Source organism: Durio zibethinus, chromosome 6, assembly GCF_047325235.1.
Source record: "Durio zibethinus cultivar Kanyao isolate XHJ-2024 chromosome 6, ASM4732523v1, whole genome shotgun sequence".
In the NCBI taxonomy this organism is placed as follows: domain Eukaryota; kingdom Viridiplantae; phylum Streptophyta; class Magnoliopsida; order Malvales; family Malvaceae; genus Durio; species Durio zibethinus.
Window position 1 is genome coordinate 1,580,453 of NC_143167.1, and position 14,473 is coordinate 1,594,925.

Consider the following 14,473-nt stretch of genomic DNA (forward strand, 5'->3'; position numbering starts at 1 on the left):
TTTAAAACGTGTATTTAAAACATTGGTTACAAAATTTATTAATTATTTAATAATGTTGTTGATGTAACTTTTGATCAAATAGAAAAGAAGTTTGTTAGAAGTTAAAAATGGTGAATGTTAGGTATGATATGTCTCAAAGAAAAAAAATCGAAGACATCTAAATAATATTTAAAAATATATTTTGATGTTTAAATTAGTAAAATATATTAAATAAAAAAATAAAAAAAAGAGCTGGAGAATAATAAAGACAAAAAAAATTTGTCATGATTTTTCTACTTTCTTAACTTGATTTTACTTTTTTATATTTTATAAATGATAATATAATTAATTGAATTGTAAATGTTAAACTTATTGAGATACACTGCTAAGGTAATTATTGAGTTATATAACAAACTATAATTTTTAAAAAGAACTTATATTTAATACCTTAATTGGATGCAATATGATATATTATTTAATCAAAGATTGGGTTTTTAGTCATGCTTAAATAAATTGTAAGGCTATCCACTTGCACTCAATTAAATATTTTTAAATTTGTCCCATCAAGACAATAAAATGGAAACATCTCAATTGAAGACTGTAGGTAAAAGAAAGTCAATTAGTCACATAAAACAGGAAGAAATCCAAGACTCCAACTGGGCTATTTAGAATCCAACTGCTCTGACCAACAGCCAATGCCATCGGATTTAGCCCAATTGGATAGCCAGAAAATCCCATGACCCAAGAGCCAACTTTCTTCACCATAAACTAAAATACTGCCATTTTATCTTTAACCCGGCGCCACTGGCAGCTTCGGCCACGGTTGAAGAGAGCGAGCTAGGAAGAAGAAAGTGTTGGTGGTGGTGGTGGCTGGCTGCAACCTAGTTGCTCATCAACTATGGCTACCAACATACCCATATCTCTACCGAGCCTACAGCCTTCCCCTTCCTTTTCCAAGTCAAGATCTCACTTTTCTCAAAACTCCCATAACTCATCTCTAGCCTTCGGCTCTCTCTCCTTATCAACATCAAGAAAAGCCATCCATTTCCGCCTTCCATTTGAGTTAAATCATCAGAATAAAAGCAACAAACTTTGGATAACGTTTGCTACTCCTGAAGAGGTTCTGCCATCAGATTCCACCCCACTTGACAATTCCGAGCAGATTGTGTCCACTACTGGTGACGAGGGTGTGGCAATAATTATACAAGTTCTACTCTTTGTTGCCTTTGTTGCTCTAATTATTCTCACCATTGGGGTAACATTACTTCTCAAAAAATTGCTACTTTTTTCTTCCTTTTTCCTAAATTGACTTAAATTTGTGATTTTGAACTATGGGTTGTCTCTGAATTGGAGTGCTTTGAATTGGGTTCCAGGTTATATACATAGGGGTGCAAGATTTCTTAGAGAAGAGGGAGAGAGAGAAGTTTGAAAAAGAAGAGGCTTCCAACGAGAAGAAAGGAAAGAAGAAGAAGAAGGTTAAAACCAGAGATGGGCCTAGGGGATTTGGTCAAAAGATTGATGAAGATGATGATGTTTGATGTTGGTTAGAGAGCAAAATCTTCCTTGCAAGCTCATTTTCATTGTGACTGCAAAATTTTGCTTTTATTTTATGGAGGACCTGGTGTAGGCAAATTCTTTTTTTTTGTCAGTAATCCACTAAAAATCTTGTCCACTGCTTCTGCTTTTCATGTAACAAATGTAGCATCTACAGCTTTCTAAATTAAATTCCATTGAAGGATTTATGTGGGGAAGAAGCATTTTGGAATGACTAAACTACTCCCAGATTCCCAAACGATCTTTTAGTCAGAAAAAGTCGAGAATTCCAAAATGACAGTAAAATGTTTAACGGAAACTAATGCTGATAATAAGAATATGTTCATCTCAATTTAAAGAGTAAAAAATTTTTCCCTCAAAGATTTCTGTCTCCACCTCTTTGTTCTTATCAAGTTCATAGTCTCCTTGATGCAATTCCCAGAACCGAATGAATAATTAGCTCCTCAATTGCACCATGATCAATATTTTTTCCTGAGCTTGAAATTTGTGTTCCACTACCTTTAAAAACGACCAGGTTTTGCAGCTGCTTCAAAGGCAAATGTTGCTTGCACTAATGGCACAGCTTCTAGACAGTACTCGCTCAATTTAGTTACTGCATTTTGATTTATGTCTGCCATTGTCGAAGCATCTTTAAGACATTTGTAGGAACTTTCATTGGCTTAAGCAAACTGGTATCGAATAATCGTCTTGGATACAGATCTGCACTTTTTATACAAAGGGCGGAAGGAAGAACAAGTTTTTCCTTGGGCACTTTTCATGTCCAAAAATTATAGTATCAAACCAGTTCAAAACCAGTAATGCTACTTTTTACTTCTTTGAAAGTTCTTGCCAAGCAAATACCTGTTACCAGAAGCTAAGGCTAAAAATTAACTTGCTTCAAAGTCATGGTTATACCAGAAAGATCAAGTTTAAACATTTTCTCAAAACTTGAATGTAAAGAGGTTTAAAAAATCCTTGTATCAAGTATAATTCAAGGCAAGCCAAAATTTAACCATTCTTTATCACATAATAAATGATATAACAGCCTTGACCATCTAATTGTTTATCATTTGGAAGGAAATCATCTGATGAAAGAAAATGAAACCATCAAATAAACCATTAAACCAACAAAGATAGATAGACATAAAGAGGCTGATAGCAAAAGAAAACTGGCATTTAGGGGGAAAAGGGAAAATGTCATTAAACATACATTGAGAAGAAAAAAATCCGGCCTCACCTAAAAATCAACAGCTCTCCACATGCCAACATTTGTACAGTCGCGTTATCATATAAACTACCTCACCATTTTAAATTTTTACACCCTTGGAAACTTGTATAATCATTTATCTCCTCTGCAGGGGCATGAGTTGTATTGAACAGCTGAACCTCAGCTTTTGCTCAATTCTATGTATAAACCTTAAGCTACACAATGTACAGTTTTCGATACAAGCAACAACTTTATTTCCATACAGCTCCTACCTGTCTAAAAAGATAGGTAGAACCATAGCTCTAGATACGGGGAAGAAAGGAAGAGGGGAACCTAAGCTCACATAGCTTCTGTTAGCTGTACAAACACATTCTTTCCTACACCAACTAAGCAGGGTGTGGAGACTGAGCAGCAATTCTCCTCTCTGAAAAGAATGCAAAATCAAATTCAACATATGGAAAACTTACTATGATAATAAGGATCGAATTCAAATAGATAACAAAGAACAGTAGCACTATCGTTTAACATCCACTAATAGGTGGAGCCATATGCCTGCTTTAGCTTAAACTCCTATGGTTTCATGATCATAATTATTAACTAACAGCACATTCTCAGATCATCAAATGTCCTTAAAAAGGTTTTCTTAAATAAAAAACTGAATTGCAGCTTGAGAAAAAACAAATAATAAGCAACTAAAATTTTGATTCTGTTTATAAATACTTGTCAGAGAGTGTCAGGATATTGCCTTTCATTTTTTTTTTTTTCAGTAGGCATCAATGCAACAACAGATATGCTGTTATGAGCCGGTTAGTTCACTTTCTAAAACACACAATCCAATGTAGACGCAAAGTTCAGGGGAAATTACAAAGACTTTGCCTAGATAAGCGAATCTATTGCTAATGCAGAAAGTTTAGGTTTGGCAGTGCCCAAGGAGCTTTAAAGGCAACTTCAGCGAAAGAGACTTGAAAACATTTAAAAGTGATGCTATACTCCTTAGGACTTATAAATATAAACTAATAAGCAACCATTAAAGACAAGAATCAGTACCCCCAGCAGCAACAAGTTTCTCTACACGAGCAACAATATGTTTTCCATAAGTGTACTTCTTCAATGCATTTAAATGGACCTTAATTCGAGAAAGGATCAACTCGCGTTGCTGGTCATCACAAGTCTCTAGTACTTTCTGTACAACATAGTTCGCAAACTGATCCTTCATCATTGCCTGGGATGGACTGTCAGATGTCAGTAAAAATGAAATGGATGACATGAAATTCTACAAAAACTATTTCTAGAGACAATTAACAAAAGCTAAATCCTCAATACCGTGCAGTCAATTTTAAGAAGACTATTCAGTTCACAGTCACACTCATAATAACCTGAGACACCAGTGTGGTCTGATATGCAAAAGTCTAGAGTTTTCATAAACTTAGCAGCATTCCCAACTGCATGAAAGTTTATCTCTCAAGCAACATACAAACCCAGATTACAATATGAATGTGTGCATAGTTCTCAACAAGGAAGATTACCATACTCAGCCAAACCAGGCACAAATAAAGATGGTCATGGATCATGGCTTTTCTTCAATGATTTACAAACCAGGTGAAGTTATTTTGGACATTTTTTTCCAAACACGATGACATTAAATCAGAAAGTATTTCAATTCAAAGTTAAAAATCAGCACAAAAAATTGGACAAACCTGAAGAGGCTCATTCTCATCGTTAGAACCAAGCATTTCATTCACCAATAATTGTCGTTCAGTGGCACCACCAAAAGTTAAGCACTTCTCAACAACATTAGAGGCAAACTTCTGCTGACTCATCTGGACAATCTTTCCAGCTAACTCCTTAATTATAACCGAGCGCTCATGAGGCTTTCCACGCTCCAATACGTGCTGTTAAGTGAATGAAATAGGTCAGTTCATGCGTCTGAGTGGTACAAGAAATACCATGGAGATGCCTAATGATAAAAAGAAACACATTTCAAAGCTACACTGTAAAAAGAAAACAAATACCACAAAAACTTAGAACAGTATATTAATAGACATAAAGGCAGAAGAGTGAAGACCCTCTAGCAGATTTGGTTAATTACTTTTGCCCCAACAGATCCTACATACAAACTATAAGTTCCAGAAAAGAATGACAAACCTGGACCACATAATTGCCATACTGATCTTGGGCCAACATGCTAACAGATCCTAAAATCTCGTCCATAACCTTACTCTGGGTTTTTGAGTCCTTGCAGTGCTCCAGTATTCTCTGCAGTGTTAAAATAAAAATCAATACAGAATGCATAGCTCATTCTTAACATAGAACAGCTCCAAAGCTCAAAATAAAAGCACAAAGACAAGTTCTGAACCTGTATCACTCGGCACCCATATGGATGAGTGGAAAGGGTCACAACTTGATCAAAAAAAGTTGTAACTATAAATTGAATGTTTTCCTCAGGAACACATTCAATACACTTCTGGATGACATGGTTGCCATTCTGATCACGTACACAACGCAAAACACTACCATCAAGCTCCTGAACCATTTTAATCTTCTGATCCAGATCAACAACCTCTATGACCTTGAATGTTAAACAAAGCATATACATAATTGTCAGAATGCTGGACAGTATTCTTCGGATAACATTCGAATAGCACGAGTGCTTTTGGGAAATCTATATAAAAGCCAAGACAAGGCAATGACAAGTTAAGCACTATTACCATGATTGAAGCATACATAGCACATATTTACAAAATAAACATATACAAAGACTTGTACAGTTTTATTTGAGATGGAAAATATAACTCGACCACATTAATGACACTTTTTCACTTAATCAATTACAAATTTGTGTTGATCTCATTAAAAAGAAACTCATATGTTGTAAAGGAACTGCAAAATAATTATGAGGAATAGTTTGATAAATGAAAAGAATAAGCAGAAGTTGTTCAACATGCAACTTAATGATTATGAGCAAACCAAACAGAAGAAAAACAACAAATAAAGTCTAGAAGAATAGCAACAATCTTCGAATACCTTCTGGATCACCCGACAACCATACATTTGAAGACTAAGTGTTAAAACATGACCAAAAAGCTTGCCAGCAAGTTCTCTTCTCTGTGCTGGAAGTCCATGCTCAAAAAACTGTAAGAATATACAGATTTTACTTGGTAAATACAATAAATCATAAATGATACAACTAAGCAGATGTGCAACAGATTAAGAAGCATATACCTTTTGAATGACATAATTACCAAACACATCAGTCATCAAAGCAAGAGCTTGAGGCATGATTTCCTCATAAACCATATTTTTCTCTTCAGTTGTAGCTGTTTCAAGTTTTTGCTGAATAAATCGGCTGCCATACTGATCCGCGCTGCTCATAAAAAACATAGAAATGTCAGGGTAACAGCATGACAACATAAAACTTGATTTTAAGATAAGAGCATGCCTGAACTCAACAACATGACCAGCAATTTCTGAAAGTTCAAAGCACTTTGTTTTATTGCTCTTAAACTCTTCAAGTAGGGAGGAGGCAAAGCTTTCATCCATGTTACATCCTGCATCCAAATGCCAGGGTCCCATGACACCCCCAGCTAGATTCCTCATCCCAGAAGGGAAATGCATATTCAAGTCAGTGTGTCTGATAGGACTACCGGATCCAACTGGAGAGTTTGGAATAACAGGACTTGCTAAGGGGCTTCCGGGATATGACATGACAGGTCCAAAGGTGGGATTTCCATAAAAACCATGTGAACTACCAGATTTAGCACCCAATGGAACACCAAACTGAGATTTCTGAGGTGATAGCATAGCTCCTAGATAAGCTTTTTGTAGTTCAAGTAAGTTCATATATGAATTACCTAGGAAGTTCCTATCCACAGAGGGATCATTAAGTGCTGCAAGCTGCACTGCAGCATAATCAGATGTCCTCAGATACTGAAGATACATAGGATCAACAAAAGGTGCCTGCAAAGCATTCCCAGCTATTTGGCTTCCGACTCTACTAAGATTATGTGACTCAGATGCAGCATTTGAAATGTTTTGTCCAGAACCCAAACCTCCCCCAAGCACTCTAGAGTCCATTCCAGGGACTGCTATAGATGATACAGCAGCAAAATTTTCAAACAATGGTGGCAGATTACTAGTTCCAATTTGGCTAGCCATCATAGAGGCCAAAGCAGGATTTAAGGAGTAACCACTTAACCCATAGTTTGAAAATGATGAATTTGCATCATCACCAAGCTGATAATAAGCAGGTAAGCTGCCTCCACCATTAAGAGTGGAAGTAGGTGATCCTTTCAAGTAAGAAATGTTTGAGGAGACAGTAGACTTCTGAAGCTCAGCTTGCCTATCAGAAAGCAAGGATGGGTTTTTCAGGTCTGATCTGCCCCCAATACTCTTAGCTGAAGACATATGTAAGCCGGATTCAGATTTCTTCAAGTACACCTGCTTTTTGATATGATTCTGACCATCTTGCAGACCAAACAAATAATTCTGGTGATTTTTAACATCTTGTTCAATCTGTGATGGTAACTGGTTATCTTCATCAATCACGCCATTTGATGACAGGTTCATGCCTGATAAAGCAGCTACCAGATCTGCAGACTCATTGACACCAGATGTGACACCAGCAAATGTGCCTGGACTATTTATGCTTCTCTTCTCTGAGTTACCAACTCTGCCTCCTCCAATTGGTGGCAGGCAAGGACTAGGAGCCCTAGCAACGAGTTGGGGATCAGGAGTTGTACTCCTAGACAAGGAAGCGCCTACAACAGCAGCATAAGTGTATGAAGAAGGTGGCCCAATATTATGGACTGCGGATGGTCCTTGAACACTTGCACTTGACCTTAAAGCATCTGCAGAAGTCAGTTCATGGCGCAAAGGAGCGAGCTCAGATTCAGCAGAACCTACATTATCAAAGTTCTCATCAAAAGTATTACGACTAGCAGGACGAGATGGTATCCTTGTGACCGGAGCAGAGTGTCCCAAATCATCCTGCAAAGATACTAAACATTAAAGCATTGCAATAACAACAACAACAACAACAAAAAAAGCAAAGTTCCATAAGTTTTTCATAAATGAACTAGACAAACTTAGAGTGATAGATAGTTACATAGAAAGTTAAGGGAATAGGAAAAACTAAAAAATTTAAATGTGAAAGATTTTTAAGTTGTACCTTGAAACCTATGGTATACTGTAAAAAGCTAGATATGGATGGGCCAGAACACAAATTGATCACAAATATGCCTACTAAGTTTAACACAATGCACTATCACTACCTTAAGAATCGCAAGAAAGGCAAATAATTATATTAGTATTTAGTCATGCATATGATCATTTTTTTAGTACAAGCAAAGTACAAATCTTGGGACAACTCAAAGATGGATGCTAACCATAAACTTCAAAAGAATTGACCCATGAAACTATAAGAGCAACCACATTGACTATTGAAAGCCAGATATGTTTAAAGAAGGTATGCTAATGAGAATATAACTGCCACTTTTGTGAGCTTTAGAGAGTACAGAAAATTAAAAAGGATGCTGTTATTATGGTTTCTGTGGCCCAATTTACATGCTCGTGGAATAGACTTGACTGACTGATTACTTTCCTTCTTCATTATTCTTGTTCAAGCAGTAGACAAACTATCACCAATTCAAGATGCCTTGAAGTCAATTACCACCAAGTCACATTTCCAATGAAATTAATCAAGCCCATACAATAGCATAAATGGGCAAACTGATTATCAGCAAAAGATAAACAAAGTAATTTTCAACAGCATTTAAAATTTGTGAAATGAAAGTAAAGCTACAAATTTGCCTGACTCAGAGACACACGGCAAAAGGCTAGATTTTTTATCAATAATGGAATTTCCTTATATATATGCCACTTATTACACGCCAAGGACAAGCCAGAAAACTGCACTTATAAGTCTCCAAAACATGCGTCACAAAGTAGATTTTCAATCGACAGCATGTACTCTAAGAATATGGAGCATGCTACATGTCAAAACATAAAAATTAAGGGAAAAAAGTCACTACAAATAATCTATAAGCGAGAATCCTTGGATAAACAAACTATTATCAGCAACAAAAGGCAAAGACTGTCACCAACCCATGACAGAACAAGTGGAATTTATGACTATGTTTAACTACAATTTGTTATCACCTGAAAAATTTCAGCGAAGCTTTTCTGTTTGCTTCTAAGTCCTATACCAGACAAACCAATCAGTCCATCACCGCCCCAGTCCGCTGAGCTATGCACTTTCTCTGCTTCCACGTCATTCTCTTGTTTCCTGGAATCAAACCCTGGTGGCATTGAAAACAACGACCTACTGCTACCATTATCAGCCCTATTCATTTTCCTCCTATCTCCAATCCCACCTACTGAACTCCCTCCCTTCAACCTCTGTGCAAACTTCCAATCCTCCTTGGAAAGCAAAGGAGGTGGGAGCCTCGGATTGAGATTCACATTTGAGTAGTAGTATGAATGATAAGCTGGATCAGACCTAAGCTCTTCCTCAGATGCAAACCCATTTCCATTTTTAGCTCCAAAAAAAGCTGAAATAGCGGTAGCCCCACTACCACCACCAGTAGCAGCAGCAGTAGCAGCTCCACCCCCAAACAACCCGCCAACTGCACTCAGTGAACCCTCCACGGTAGGAGGTGCAGAGCCACTTCTATACAAGTTTAGCTCGTGTTCCAGATCATCAGCGTCTTGCCTACTAGGCTGTTCACGGAGCAATAACCCTATCTCTTTCTCCAAATCATCCCCAAATGATCCTTCACTACTTCCTATCATTGGTCTCCTACCCAATTCAGATAACATTCTTAAAACCCTAATCGATCATTACCCTTTATCAAAACTCCCAAAAATGATCAGTGCCCAAAACCAATAATCAGATACTAAACCCGAAAAACCAAAACTTTTCTACACTAATACACCTAAAACCCACATTTACAAATTTCAAAGATGCTAACTTTAAGCTACCAAAAGGGTCAAAGACCAAAACTTTAATCACCCTAAACTCATAAACATCAAAAACCCATTTCCCCAAGATTATCAGAACTAAGAAAACAAAATTAAAAAGTACCCAAATTTAAATACTCTTCATGTTTTACTATAATAAAATTAACCAACAAAAACTAGATAAGAGCACCATGTTTTCCAAGTAAAACCAGGAACAACAAAAATAAAAATAGAGCTACATCTAAAGTAGAGTAGCTTGGAAAGGAGAAAGCTTTATTTTTTAAGCTGAGATCAAAGAAGAGAGTAAAAAGAAATTCAGTGATATAAACGGCTGAGATCAAATCCGGCGGCGATTGTTTCTTACAAGAACCCTTTTAGGGTTTTGATACATTTCAGGAGGTTGGGATTAAATACAGTTAGAGAGTGAAAAGAGAAAAGAGCAAAAAAAAAAAAAGACATTTTTTGGGGTTTGGTTATTTAATTTTACTTAGTTACTAATTCTTTTGGGAAATTAATGAGATTATTGATTTTATATTTCATAAAAATCAGGGGTAATTGACCAAGTGACAACAGACCGATGCAGGGAAAAGAATTTAACTAATGACGTTTGTTTACCTCGTGTTTCTGGAAACTGTAACTGACAGTGACAGGTTGTTTTCGGGCATTGCTTCAGTAAAACAAGGTAAGTGGAGTACAGGTAAATCTAGTTAAATATCTGAACTACCCCTTCTGTTACTCCTGTGTTCACATTTTTTTTTTTTCTTACCTTAACTCCTTTAGATTTTTACACTGGATCATCTCCCAATCTTTGCTTTGTTTTCTTGTGTTGTTTTTGGACATGGCAAATACAGTTAAACTCTTTAGTTATGGAAGTTTTTGCAGTTCAAAACACTTTCAGACTTCGATGCAATTGTTTTCTTTTGTTAGTTGCAACTCTTTTATGTACATTGCAATCGAATCATAATTTCCTTCAATTTTTTATCTGAAAACTTGTCTTCATTGATCTAATTTTTTATGTATAGATTGAAAGTGTCATCTATGCATGACTTGTTAAAAAAAATTAATAAGTATTGAAAATAATATTTTAAGACCTATTTCGATATCCAAATTAATAAGATATATTTGAAGAAAGGAAGAAACTAAATATACAAAAAAAAAAACATGAGAAAATAAAAAAATAAAAAATAAAGTAATGAGTATGTCACTAATTTAATTTGATTCTACTTTTTAAACCTAAAAAATGTTGATGTAAATAATTGAACTATCATATGTAAAATTCGTTAATTTAGCAGTCAAAGCCTGTTATTAATACGGCCACTAAGGAATACCAAATTGTAGTTACTAATATATGTTTATTTTTTTGAGTTGGTTAAAAATTAGGAACCCTACAACTACCAAATTGAGAGTTAAAACAAGCTGTTGGTTTATTCTTGAATGTTGAGAGAGTGACTTTGTTTGCATTGGAACCGTTTCTTTTTTTCCTCTATATGTAGTAAGGGGGGGACATGAAGCATGGCATTAAGCAGCAGGTAGATGGGATTTGTTTGCCTGGACAATTGATAGGTCATTTTCAAAAGAAGATGGCAATAAGTTGCAATATGCAATGGATGGAAAAGGTGATGTCGGGCTCCCAAAAGAGGCTCTTTACTATATAAAAAATGTACAACAATTGGATCATTTGTTTTTTAGCTTCTTTTGAGTGTTGCCCAGAACAAACAGAGCCTTCATCTGCCAAGTTTTCCATAAAAAATTTTCATGTTCTTCTTCATTCCTTACTGTTTATTTAAAAATAAAAATAATTCCTGGCAGTTTCACACTCTCACTGTCCACCTAAAGTTAGGACAGTCCAGCTCTTATCTTTGTTTTAGCCACAGAAATTAATAAAAAAATTTGTTTAAACTAATTGCATTCAGGGAGTTTCTGGCAACACTGCCAAATTTCCTGGCCCGTTAACATGGGGAGCCTACTGTTCATCCTAGAGCTAATTTTCTTGCCCTCCAGGATAAGGCAACTCAAGAACCTAAAGCCCTGCATAAAATTTCTATCTGATCCCAAATTGGTCACCATTCCTAAGTTCAATTTGCTTGATGAATTGACAACATGACCAAATGGAAAACAAAGCCTTCCAAAACCCGTCATTTATTATTCTTCTCGCAGGCAACAAGTATGGGGACAAGACTACAGAGGAACTCTATTTAAGGAAACTGGTGAACCATTAATCAAATTAAACTAATTTATAATATTTTATCATATATTAAAATTCAAAAAGTAAAATCATAAATGCATCAAATTAACGTGAAAAATGCATCAATTAAATTATCCAAAAAAGACTTAGGCAATCCATAAAAGTTTCTGAGCACAATTGGTTGTGAGTTAGCTTAAAAATTATGTCCCATTCAGAAAGCAAATCTAGTTTAGCTCATAAATGAAAAGTGTAGAGAGGAAAATATAGTAAAGAGATTTTTCATGTGCCCATTTATCAATTACCCCACCCACCACCCATCTGATTTTAATGGAAATTGCTAAGCACGTGAAGGGTACAGTTTAATTTAGATTATCTCTTACACTAATCTGACAAAACCTTAACAATCAACTTCCAACACGTGCACGGTCCTGATCTCAGCACGTAAATAACGTTTTTTTCAATTTCTAGGATTAAGGATAATTTTTTATACAAATGATATAATAGTTTGAAAATAAAAGCAATAGAGAAATATTGTGTTTTGAATTTTAAATTTATTGAATGTTAATTATATGAATTAATTGCATTATTTGATAAATCATTTGGTTGAATATGAATAATAATGATAAATGTATGGTTTTGGATTTGTAAAATTTATGGGTAAGGTTGATAATGGATGGTTAAACACGATTCGAATTCAATTTAATTTTTTTTAATATTATATAATACTATAAAATTTTAAAATTCAATTCGAATTTGAATCGAATTTTTATTCAATTCGAATTGAGTCGAACTGAATCAAATTTTATTAATTTAGTTCGATTCAATTTATCAATTTTATATTTTTAATTTATTTTAATTTTTATTTATTATTTTAATATATTAAGTTGATTTTGACATAAAATTATTATTTTTGTTTTATAAAATTTTAAAAAATATATAAGAATTAAAAATATATAATTTAATTCGATTTAATTTTTTATAATTTTTTACTTTTTATTTGAAATTCGATGTAAATTTAATATATACATTTAACATTTAAATATAATCTAAATTAAATAAAAAAAAATTCAAAACGAATCGAACATTACAATTTCGAATCAATTTTCAAAAGTTAAATTTCTTGATTTTATTTTCTATTTTTGGGTACATTGTATGTTTTTTATATGAAAACTTGTTTTCAATTTCATACTTATGACTAAGATGTATGTGGTCCTTTAATTAATCAACTCGTTAGCCAAAACTTTTGAGTCTTCACTTAAAGCTTGTTTTCAAACCATGAGCTCCACTTAAAATTCATTATACTTGACTAAATCTTTGAATTGATTTTTGATGATTTTCTATGCATAAAGTGCACCATTTTATACTGTTTGATAAGAAGGAAATTTTATTTATTTTATTTTTTCAAAATATTATTTTTTTTATAAAAATTAATTCGTTCAAGGATAATATGATTTATAAATTATATCTATATCAAGATAAAATAAAAATGTTTTAAATGATTGAAGCTTGCTCAAGTAATTAGTCAATTACTAATAAAATTTACTAGAATTTTCAATTTTTTAATATAAAGGAAACCTCATCCCAAATCACGTTATAATATTCTTTTTTTTTTTTTTGTCAAGTGATAGAATTTAGAATAATGAGCAAGGCCCCAGAGAGTTACATGTATTGGTTAGGCCCAACACAATTAATCAAGAAATCAAACTTTTGATTGGATTAATTGGGCCGACCATTGTGGTTGGTTGGCTAAGCATGCGCATAGCCAGTCCCCACTAGTATAGATTGCTTAAAGGAAAATATATAATTAAAAATTTTGGGTTTATGCACAAAATAAATAAATAAATAAATGATATGAAACAGCATTTTAATCATGTGTTAGCTATGATGATAATCAGCATAAATGACACCAAAAAAATACTGTTTCTTTTTACTCGATTAATTGGTTTAGTTGTTTTTTGTTATTTGTTTTGTTTTTAGTTAATTTTTTATTATATTAAAAGAATCAATCAAATTAGCTTTAATTATTGATTATTTAATTCTTGTTTGTTGTTCATTTCACAAGAATATACTCTTTTTTTTTTTTTTTGTTGCCAATGTCTTATGAAATGTTGAAAGCTACTACTTTTACTTGGAAAAAGTGAAAGGAGAAAGAAGCGGGGGATTTGAAAGATGCCACAAATTTATCTAGACAAGCAAGGAGAGGAGGTCAAAATTCTTTTTCTTTTTTTTGCATTAAAATTCTCGTAAATTTAGATTTAATAATTTATGTTTTTATATTATATAAAATATTAATAATTTATATATTTGTATAATATTTTAATAAAAATTATATCATAATTCATATCAACATAAAAATATAAAATATATATTTTTTGGATTTATCAAATTCATATATGATTTTTGTTAAAATTTTAAATCATGTTATTTTTTTATATTATTTTCGTGTTATATTATTATATCATATTTTAAATGATCAAATCATTTAAATTTATTAATTAAATATGACCATTAATTTTTACATAGTACATATATTTTTAAGATCACATGTATTTACTAATTTTCAAACTATAATTAAAATGGTAACTTGTAATTTCAAAAATTGAAGACATTAA

At 33.5% G+C, this 14,473-nt stretch overlaps 2 protein-coding genes across 2 annotated transcripts; one reads left to right on the forward strand and one right to left on the reverse strand.

The window, feature by feature from the left end:
- Window positions 1-655: 655 nt before the first annotated feature.
- Window positions 656-2,375, forward strand: LOC111286637 (uncharacterized). Its single transcript, XM_022876711.2, has 2 exons — window positions 656-1,234; window positions 1,353-2,375. Exons 1-2 carry the CDS (start codon window positions 878-880, stop codon window positions 1,515-1,517), a joined length of 522 nt encoding a protein of 173 aa, XP_022732446.1. The 5' UTR covers window positions 656-877; the 3' UTR covers window positions 1,518-2,375.
- A 290-nt stretch (window positions 2,376-2,665) lies between these two features.
- LOC111286630 (pumilio homolog 2-like) lies at window positions 2,666-10,059 on the reverse strand. The gene is made up of 9 exons (XM_022876697.2): window positions 8,876-10,059; window positions 6,159-7,705; window positions 5,942-6,083; window positions 5,744-5,851; window positions 5,076-5,288; window positions 4,865-4,975; window positions 4,417-4,611; window positions 3,767-3,941; window positions 2,666-3,143 (listed from the first exon to the last, which is right to left on the reverse strand). The coding sequence occupies exons 1-9, from the start codon at window positions 9,533-9,535 to the stop codon at window positions 3,106-3,108; spliced, it is 3,189 nt and encodes a 1,062-aa protein (XP_022732432.1). The 5' UTR covers window positions 9,536-10,059; the 3' UTR covers window positions 2,666-3,105.
- Window positions 10,060-14,473: the final 4,414 nt, after the last annotated feature.

Bases quoted from the DNA above. Each gene is read 5' to 3' on its own strand.
- LOC111286630 (XM_022876697.2), bottom strand. From the start codon at position 9,535: ATGTTATCTGAATTGGGTAGGAGACCAATGATAGGAAGTAGTGAAGGA. The intron at 4,976-5,075 runs GTTCAGAACTTG...TTAACACTGCAG, and splicing joins ATGGGTGCCGAGTGATACAG to AGAATACTGGAGCACTGCAA. The intron at 3,942-4,416 runs GTTTGTCCAATT...AGTCCATCCCAG, and splicing joins ATGAGAATGAGCCTCTTCAG to GCAATGATGAAGGATCAGTT.
- LOC111286637 (XM_022876711.2), top strand. From the start codon at position 878: ATGGCTACCAACATACCCATATCTCTACCGAGCCTACAGCCTTCCCCT. The intron at 1,235-1,352 runs GTAACATTACTT...ATTGGGTTCCAG, and splicing joins TAATTATTCTCACCATTGGG to GTTATATACATAGGGGTGCA.